This window comes from Chanodichthys erythropterus, chromosome 16, assembly GCF_024489055.1.
Source record: "Chanodichthys erythropterus isolate Z2021 chromosome 16, ASM2448905v1, whole genome shotgun sequence".
NCBI lineage: Eukaryota > Metazoa > Chordata > Actinopteri > Cypriniformes > Xenocyprididae > Chanodichthys > Chanodichthys erythropterus.
This window is the reverse complement of record NC_090236.1, coordinates 14,635,001-14,645,000: the sequence shown is the minus strand read 5'-3', so window position 1 is coordinate 14,645,000 and position 10,000 is coordinate 14,635,001. Positions and strand designations below refer to the sequence as shown.

The following is a 10,000-nucleotide window of genomic DNA, read 5'->3' as shown; positions in this document are numbered from 1 at the left end:
GCAGAAAAAACTTCTTTTAAAAATATTAAAAATCTTAAAACAAATATAATTGTTCATGAATGCTGGAAATGAAAAATGCCTTATATTCAGGTGTGCAGAATTATTAGGCACGTTTGCTTTTACAGGCAAAATGAGCCAAAAAAGAGATTTAAAATTATTAAATACTCATAAGAAGGACACAATAGTAATGCAATAATAAAAATAGCAAAGTTAAAGCATGACCAAAGGGACAGCAAAACGCTCATTGGGTCAGCGGGGTCAGAAAATTTAACTTGCCTAATAATTCTGCACAGTGTATATATATATATATAAACACAATAATAATAATAATAATAATAGAGATAACACAAATTTAATATTAAAATGAATTAGATTTTTGTGTTTTGCGTCTGTTCAATCTGTCAGTGAGACACACTGAGGTTCGCCTGTGCAGCGTGTTCGACGGGTTATTTTCCGCGGGTCTGTTAGTTAACCCATCGCTGTACCTGGTCGTGGTCGATGTCTGTGTCTCCTGTGATCACGATCATCTTTTCGATGTGAGTCTCTGAAATGCCGTCCTTCACCGTCTGACAAAACACAATCAAGCCTTTGACATCAGATTCACTCCTGGATTCTGTGATGCATTTAAAACTCAAACGAAAGGCTTCTGTGTGCGAGCCTGTGAGCGTCTCCACTGACCTTGGTGATGTGTGTGGTGGTGGTGGTGCTGTTGCTCTCTGATGTGATCGTCTGAGCGCTCATCAGGACGCCTGGATCCGAGTCGCCATTGGCATCAACCTTCAAACACACACAGAGACGCGTGACGAAGATGCGAGACTGAACCATAAACCCTCTTCAGAAGGAGGAGAGCGCGTTACCTCTGAAGACTCGTACGTGATGGTCTTGGTCTCGGTCTGAACCACAGGAACGTCTTTAACCGGTTCCTCCGACTGCTGATTCAGAAACACAGAAAATCACTCTAAACACTCGACTCTATAAAGTGCATCTGCATTGCAAAACCACCTTCATATCCACCTGGAATAATTATAGACAATTACTCATTTTAAGTGACGAGGGACACCTGCAGCAAACACAACTGCTTCTATAATTCAACATGAAGTCGATTTCAGGATATTCAACAGGAAAAAGATGTTTTTTGCATGCATTCATATTTACATACGACATATATACGTTGAACTGAATGTGAGCTGATTATAGCCGAAACTGAATTTGTTTCATAACTGATCAACTAAATCTTTATCTTCTGAAGCTGCTCAATTGATGTATTTTGCAACTTTAACGCTGTTATTTTCTGCTTCGAAGCAGTCCGTGTTGTATAAAGCGCTACAGAAATAAAGCAAACTCAACAACTCGACAAATTCAGCAGTTTGAGTGGCGAAACATCGTCAGCGAGTGGAAAAGTAAAGCAGCTCATGCACGTGTCGTGTGTCATCAGAACATCTGTGATCATGCAGCGTTGTGTGTTTAATGAGATCAATCACATTCATCTCCCAACGGTAGAGCAAGACGAGAGGACTTCCATCGTTAGTCAGTGCCGGTGTCAGCGCAGAAACACACGGTGACCCTGATGCACACTGGGATTGGTTACCTCTACTGTATGTTCATGCACTTCCTGCTTTATTTCCTGTAAAGCCACTTCCTGTTCTCCATGTGGTCCAGAAACCAGCTCATTCTCTTCATCCTCCTCATTCTGACAGGACCACACTTTTGTTTTCATAAGAACTTGAAACGCTGACTGCTCGTGTACTCGGGAACATGAAGGATCATCTTCATCTTCAACGTTGATCGTCTTCTCTTCAGGTTGGTCTTCTATCTGGTTTTGCTCAGTTGATGAATCAGACGTCATGTAAAGTGGGAATTCTCCATAGTATTGAGTCGCCAAGTTGATGGCCTCATCCTCTTCATTACAAAACAAGAGCTGAGAACGATTAAACGGGTCTCCAAATGCTTCGTCAAAGCGTTCTTGATCAAAACTCTCCATGCTGCTGTGGAACACCACCGACATCTCATTCTCCAACATCAGGTTCTCCTCCTCTTGGGCTTCTGAGGTGGTTCCTTCTCCTCCAGATGGAGTTTCCATTGCAGTTTCCTTGATTTCAACTTCAATACTTTGGTGTTTCTGATCCCACATTTGTTGCAAATCTTCATCTTCTTCATGGAAAATTACTTCTTGGTTTCCAGCAGGAATCTCTTGGGTTCCTGAAGAACTGTTTATTTCTCCTCCAGATGGAGTTTCCATCACATTTTCTCTGTTTTCATCTTCAACCTCAATAATTTGGCGTTTTGGATCCCAGATTTGTAGCAAATCTTCATCTTCTTCATGGAAAATGACTTCTTGGTTTCCAGCAGAAATATCTTGGGTTTCTGAGGTGGTTTCTTCCATTGCAGTTTCCTTTATTTCATCTTCAACCTTAATACTTTGGCATTTCGGATCCCAGATTTGGAGCAAATCTTCATCTTCTTCATGGCAAATGACTTCTTGGTTTCCAAAAGGAATCTCTTGGGTTTCTGAACTGTTTTTTTCTCCTCCAGATGGAGTTTCCATCACAATTTCCTTGATTTCATCTTCAACCTTAATACTTTGGCATTTTGGATCCCAGATTTGGAGCAAGTCTTCATCCTCTTCATGGCAAATGAATTCTTGGTTTCCAGCAGGAATCTCTTGGGCTTTTGTGGTGGTTTCTTCCATTGAAGTTTCCTTGTTTTCATCTTCAACTTCAATACATTGGTGTTTGGGATCCCAGATTTGCAGAAAGTCTTCATGACAGCTGTCCAATGCTTCACCTTCCAGAACGGCACCTTCTCTATTTGAAGCCCATGAAGAGCGTCTCCCCATTGCAATGGCCTCATTCAGGGCCTTCATGTACTTCTCTTTTTCACCAGCAGAGGGAGTTTGTACCTGCGTCTCACAGCACACCTCCACCTGTGGAGCAACTGAACTCTGGGACAAAAACGGCACACTTTATGTCACTGTCAGTGTTTATTACAGAGAAAAAACACTTGTTTGCGTCAACAGCATCAACGTTTAAGTGAGCTCTGCCACAACTGTGATTACCATCAATAAATATTTCTTCAGTTCAGAAACAAAAGTGACCCAAAGATAACAACAAAGTTTGTGTTTGCAGCATAAAAGCAGATTCGAGGCCTTTTGTCACAATTCTTCCTCTCAAACTGTCCTAAAATGATGAACAACTCAGCAAGTAGGAAACATGCAATATTACCGCGATGTGAACGTGAACTCTCTCTTACGCGTTAATCCGCCTATTGACCCGTGAGATTTACAAAACCTGCATGTGAATCTAAGCCACCGTATCTGATGGACAACTGCTCCATGTTTCTCTGGCTTGTCTTGACAAGATTCCTATAATCCCTTTTATTTTGATTCTGATCCGATCTGAATGTCCGTCCTTCACTAAAGCCAGCGGCCGTCAGTGTTTTTGTTTCGTAACTCAGTGTCTCGAAGCTTCTATTTCTAGGCTCTTGAAACAACTTAAATTTGTAGGTTTACCTAAAGCTTAAAAGAAGAGACAGCGGTAATATTATCTATGATGAGAGAACGTCAAATACATCAAGAGTGGAAAAAGAGTCAAGGCCCTAAATCAGCCCCTAATGGATCATTTATAAAAACATCATAAATACTGAAGATCATAAACCAGTAGCAGCAGATGTTCAAGAATAGAGTTATGTGTGGATTTAAAGCAATGCAGCCGATCCGACAGATGTCGAGTGGAAAAGAGGACCAAAGACACTGCAAAGTTCACCTGTGAAACACACAACGGTTTAGCAGATCCAATTAATCTCCGAGACAGTTTCCCAGACAGATTAAACAAATCCCAAATGGCATCTCACAGTCAGACGGATTCTCCTCTGAAAATCCCTTGGAGTCTGAAGACGAACACGGCGAGGGTTTCATAAAGCACACGGTAGGAAACACGTTTACTGTGAAGGAAGGTTTCCAGATTATGGCAAAAGTTGGATTTTTGCAGAAGTTCCCACGATTGTCTGGCACTGCGGTAAATAAGCTTCATAACACCATGTTCGTCTGAACCGTTTCCAACGAGAAACAAAGTGTGAATCTCACTCTGTAAAAAACTCTTATTTAGTAACTTTGTCTTGTTTTTCATTACAAACAACAACAAAAAAAAAAATCAAGACAGATTTACTGGAGAAGAAAAATGACTTGAAAAGTCGTTTTCTGAAAAATCTATCAAAATTAAAGTGAGTTTGTGCTTAAAACAAGAACAAATATCTGCCAAAAGTGTCAGAAACAAACTTTTCATTCACCTCATTGGCAGATATTTGTTCTTGTTTTAAGCACAAACTCACTTTAATTTTAATCAACTTTTCATTAAAAGAGACTTATTACAATACAAACATTGCTTTAAAACTCACAATGAGAAACATCTTGAAAACACTGAATCAGATAAACAGCCTTTAATGCGAGCAGTGAATACATGCGTGTATGATGCAGTAAACAGCGATGTCTAACCTCAACACCGTGATCCGGCTTTACTGCAACATCTTCAGGTTCGGCTTTATCCTCCTCGGACATCTACAGACACAGAGACAGAGCCGATAAACATCAGAGAGGATAGTTAAAGGAGTTAAATGTGTAGGAGGCTGGTGGAGTGAAAATGTCTCTTATAAAGCACAGAATGGGTGATCATGCAGGAATGATCATCAGTGACGTTAAACCACAAAACAAAAACACACACAGGATGGATGACTGAATTCCAAAAACTAACAAACGCCTCTAATCCGACAGTCAGGAATGATGTTTATGGGTTAAACCACTAAACACTCCTTTATGAGTCAATATAAGCTGAACGCATGACCAGGTCAAGTCGAGTTAGTCCTCAAAACACACTGTGAAATAAAGAGCTCAGTTATTCTATTAGTAGTAGAAATGTTAATGCAAGTTATACGAGAGTTGCATAAATACAATAAAACAAACAAACAGAAAAAATATATCAGCAATTAAGGGCTCAAGCACCACATGAGGAGCTAAAAATCAAGGCAATAACTTGTAATGTGACATAATTGCTTATTACTTTTGACCAATAGGTGGCGCTGACACCAAATTTATCTGGTGTTGTCAATGTTGGGTGACATTTTTTTGATTTTTTTTTTTTTTTGTGAGAGGTTTTTGGTCAAACTATTCAGATAACCTATTTCAGAAGAAAAAAAAATCATATTTCTCACATATATTCACTAGGTGGCACTGTGCTGAAACTACAGATATCCTCAGGTCATGGTTGTCATAACACACACCAAGTTTTGTCTGAATACGCTGAAGTGTTTCGGACATATAGCCTCACGTTCATTTTTGCATTTTATTTATAGAATTTGTTCTCATGTAAAATGAGAATGTTTTGACGAATTGACTTTTTTTTTTTTTTTTTTTTTGCAAGGTCTGGGAATGATCGGATTCAATCTTGGCGAAAAAGTAGGTTTTTAAAGAAAATCAAAATGGGGGACAGGAAGTTCTGCAGACTACGGCAAAATTGGTTTGTTCTCACCATGACCAAAGGGATCTATTAAAAACTATTAGCATTTTTTGAAAATAAACGATACGCCAATGCGATTTTAATATACAGCATTTTACGACAAAATTTTAAATGGCCGACGCCCAAAATGGCCAATATGAGAAAATTGGTTATCCTTTTACATGGCACGCTATACCAAATCTAAAGACAAATTTTGTGATTTTTAGCCAAATTCTTCGGAAGTTATAAGCAAAAATAGCCATTTTCCATATCTCCTGACCACTAGGTGTCACTGTGCTGAAACTGTGCAGGTACCATCAGGTCATGGTTGTCATAACACACACCAGGTTTGGTTAGAATACACAAAAGCATTGCGGAGATATAGGACGAGAATTTTTTTTTTTTTTGTAAAATTCAAAATGGTGCAAAAATTTTCATGACGGAAAATGACAATCGAATCGTCTTTAATTTAGTTTCTAGCCCTTACGGTTCAAAAGTTATTAGCATAAATGTAAGTAAAACTGGGACAGTTGGTGGCGCTAGAGGGATTGAGTTAGAGACTCCAAAATTCCTGTGTTTATTGTTCAGACTGTCCTCTATCTGTGTGCCAAATTTTGCAACTTTTTACCATACATTTCTGGGTTTCTAATATTTTACTAAATTATTTTGGCAATAAAATCGCTATAAAATCAAAGCCATACGTTTAACCAAGCTGTGTTCGAAATTTGAAGTTGATATCACAAAAATTGAGCCGCTAAAAGGTTTTAAAGAACCATTTCAATGGAAACGCAATGTACAGTTTCAAACCGTTTTTTGAGAGTTTAAGTTTTCAAATGAAACCTAATTTTGACGATTATTAAAATATGAGATGTGGAAAAAACACGCACACCAAGCGTCCCAAAGTGTTAAAGTGCAGATTTGTCCAGACTTTCCGTCTGTTGTTAAATGAACATTAGTGTCACACACCGCACACGTCTTACTTCCTGTGACCACACGAGGGGTTTAACCGATGAAGGCTCGTCCAGTCGAGGACAGAGACGAGGAGATGAGGACAGTCTCCTGTCCCACTCATTCACACCAGACGCTTCACAGCGCATCTCCAAAAACGACTTCTTCAGCTCACTGACGTTCAGCTGATGCTGCATTAGTTCTGTGGGCGTGTCTGTCTCCTGACCCACCAATCACATCACAGGGAAAAAATCATATGGGGCGGGGCATTACAAAGATTTAAAAAAAATGTCATTCGCTGTGTCCGAAATCGAATACTTCTCTGCTATATAGTTTGCGAAAAACTGTACGCCAAAAGAATAGTCAGAATTCATAGCATAAGCATCTACTACTTACGGCGAGATTCTGAAGTACGCATTCAATGGACACTTTACTATCCCATGAGGCCATGGGAGAGGATTTATGAATGCCAGTGAAGCGACGCAACTGATGACGTGGGGGATATTGTACATCCGAATTTCATTCATCCAACCCATAGTCATACTATATACAGCATACTTTTGAAACGTTCGCAAAGTAAATTTAAATTTAAATGTAGCACCTACTCAGTACGTGATTTTGGACGCAGCGACTGACTTTTCTATGGAAGCTTGTTTCTGCCACAGAATTTTCAAAAGAAGGTAATTGCAACTTTTTATCTAACAATTCTGATCTATTTCTATAAGTTATAAACTCAATAATTCTGAGTCTTGCAATCTCGCAATTTTTTTTTTTCTGCCACGAAATAAAAGAATAGAAAAGGTAACTGCAACTGTTTCTCTAACAAGTCTGAGTTTATATAAGTCTGTTTATAAAAAAGTAAGAATTGTGACAAAGTCGAAATTACCATGTTTATATTTTTTTTTTCTGTGGTGGAAACAAGCTTTCATACTTTATTGCTCAAAGTTGAATTAAGCCCAAAGTACGCTTCGGTTTTTACGCGTACGCGCGGGTCCGTGTACAGTGCACGTTATGCAAATGTTATCACCAGAATAGTATGCATGTACTATTCAAACACATGCGCATTGAATTTGTTTTGCCACTAATCAGTTGTTCCACAAGGTGGCAGCACTGGACCGAGCCGTTCTTTCACAGTAGAAAACTAAACTAAAGAGACGGAACAACAACAACAACAGACGGCCTGCATTGACAAGCGCTTCAGTGATGGGGTAAAGAGACAGACGCAACTGTAGTTTAAAAGAGTACAAAAACATTTTTATCCATCATAACTTCTGGAGAGAAATAGCGCAGACACTGGACAAAGATGAAACTCTATAGAGCGCATGCGTCGACGCTAGAGTATACTTTGGGCCTTAGTGTTTTATTGACATTTATTTGGGAATTTCAAATGATTTAATTCATGCAAGGGCTTGAAACACCTGTTTAAATCTAAAACAAGAACAACCGAGTGCTGTTAGGATTGACTGCAGTTATATTTCACAGTTATTAACCGGCTCATACGATCATATGAGCAGCTAAATCCAAACACACGTCAACTCATGCTTCACAAACCTCCAACATGAGATTACTGTGCTTGACAAACACATTCTCTCCTTTAATCCGCTTTATGAAACTATACTAGAGAAAGAGGAAAAAAGAAAAAGCTTTCAGCTACGAAATCCACATCAGAGCCGTTTCTGATACGTTTTACTAGTAAAAAAAAAAATCAAAAACAGAAGCAAACACATGATGATGACAAAGACTGTGAGAGCTGATGGATGTTCCTGTTGAAATGGCTTAAACCAGCCGGAGGAGGTTTGCTGGTCTTTGCAGGTTTAGTTGGATTCTCAGCCCTGACCAGCTCAAAATAAACCCGCACAAGACCATCAGACCTACTTAAACTGGTTTCTGGATCTCAGTACCTGTGTCCTCACATCAGTGTTGTCCTCAAAGTCAGACTATAATGAGTTTGGGTGAAAGAGAGGACGTGAGACACATTAAACATTCATTTCACAAGCATATTAAGAAGAAAACTGCACTGAAGACCAACGCAGACACACCTCAGTCGCCGTCGAGTCGTCATCACAAGCGAAGTCGGTTTGCTCGCTGTCGGTCTGTGTAATCAAAGAACAGATCGCAGCAATGAAGGAAAATTCACTGAAGGAGATGATTCCTCATGAAGATCATACGGGGATGCGACTCAAAATGAAGGAATAACGTGACGTACAACACAGATGAACCTGACGCTGATGTGCATGAGAAGATTCTTCATATGTTCAGAAACATGCTTCAGACAAGCAAAATACTCTTTAATGATAAGTTTAGATGAGCTGAACGCTGAACGTTTCGTCCACAGATGGAAGTTTGACTGCTTTATACAAGCTGAAACATGCATCGAGCACAAAGTCATCCAGACACAAGGTGCACATGTAGATTTTCAAACTACAACATCATGACATGTTTGTTTTCTGCATTAGATGTGGAATGAGAACTATTAGATGAACTGTAACACAATAGGCATTAACGGTAACAATGAGCAATATATTTGTTACAGTATTCATTCATCTTTGTTAATGTTAGTTAATAAAAATACAACTGTTAGTTCATGTCCATTAAGTAATATTAAAAGGGTCATGATTTGAGAAATCAAATTTGCCTTGATCTTTTGACATATAAGAGGTCTTTGTATCATTAAAACATCCTGAGAGTTTCAGACCAAATTTTCTATTGTTTTTCAATGCAAACACGCGCTAGACGGACGTCTTTAACCGTTGCGCTCGCGTCTCTTGCAGTGTCTCATTTACCTACACCGGATGTGAGCGTCGCGTCAAAAGCAAATAAAACCCATTATAATGACTGATGCTGTCTACACTGATACAGTATACAGTTTCTGACACAAGCATTCACAAAATCACACAGTCTGTCCAAATCCAAACATTTGCCTATCAATCATCGACCTCAATTACGGCTTATCAGTTGAAACATGTAAGCAGTAGCAACTTTACAAGTCCGCTCGCTCTAACATTAACCCAGATAAATGTGCACTATTATTTTCAAAATATCCAAGTGTTTGTGTGTGTTTACTGCGTGATATACAGGTGGCGGTGCAATCACATTTATGTATTTAACTTAAAATACTCTCATTTTTGGTCATACAAATAAGTCATACATCATTTTAAGTATTGTGAGTTCTTTCTGTAAACTCACAATAACAACAAAACGTGCTTTTGTAAAATAAAGAATACAATCAGGATGCGCTTTCATATAGACCTGAATATAGACACATCCACTGCTGCGGATATGACGAGTCAGTATCGTCGACTTTATGTCTGGAGCCGAAAACACACAAAATACTCATCAATAAATTATTAAAATGTTCAGTTTCCTTCTGTTTTTCAGGCCACATTCATGATCATAACTTTTGCCGATGTGCTGCTATAAGCTTCATGTGTGAGTTTGAGCGCTGATTACGCTATGTATTATATATAGGCAATTAATAATTATGATTTATATGGTTTATTAATATAAATGCTTAATTAATTGACTAAAATCACTTAAATGAGTCATTACTAGTCGACTAGAAAAAT

At 38.8% G+C, this 10,000-nt stretch overlaps 1 protein-coding gene across 17 annotated transcripts in view; it reads right to left on the bottom strand.

The window, feature by feature from the left end:
* Positions 1-10,000, bottom strand: part of epb41l3b (erythrocyte membrane protein band 4.1-like 3b) — a 42,815-nt gene that overhangs the window by 3,466 nt on the left and 29,349 nt on the right. For 9 of the 17 annotated variants that reach the window (XM_067362127.1, XM_067362116.1, XM_067362117.1 and 6 more), the window contains 9 exons: positions 8,474-8,527; positions 8,336-8,371; positions 7,986-8,051; positions 6,467-6,655; positions 4,490-4,552; positions 1,589-2,941; positions 858-932; positions 679-777; positions 486-566 (listed from right to left, as the gene is read on the bottom strand). In XM_067362127.1, coding sequence (XP_067218228.1) covers positions 486-566; positions 679-777; positions 858-932; positions 1,589-2,941; positions 4,490-4,552; positions 6,467-6,655; positions 7,986-8,051; positions 8,336-8,371; positions 8,474-8,527 — 2,016 coding nt within the window. The remainder of the gene's footprint in view (positions 1-485; positions 567-678; positions 778-857; positions 933-1,588; positions 2,942-4,489; positions 4,553-6,466; positions 6,656-7,985; positions 8,052-8,335; positions 8,372-8,473; positions 8,528-10,000) is intronic. The other 8 variants (XM_067362119.1, XM_067362125.1, XM_067362126.1 and 5 more) reach the window with 8 other exon arrangements.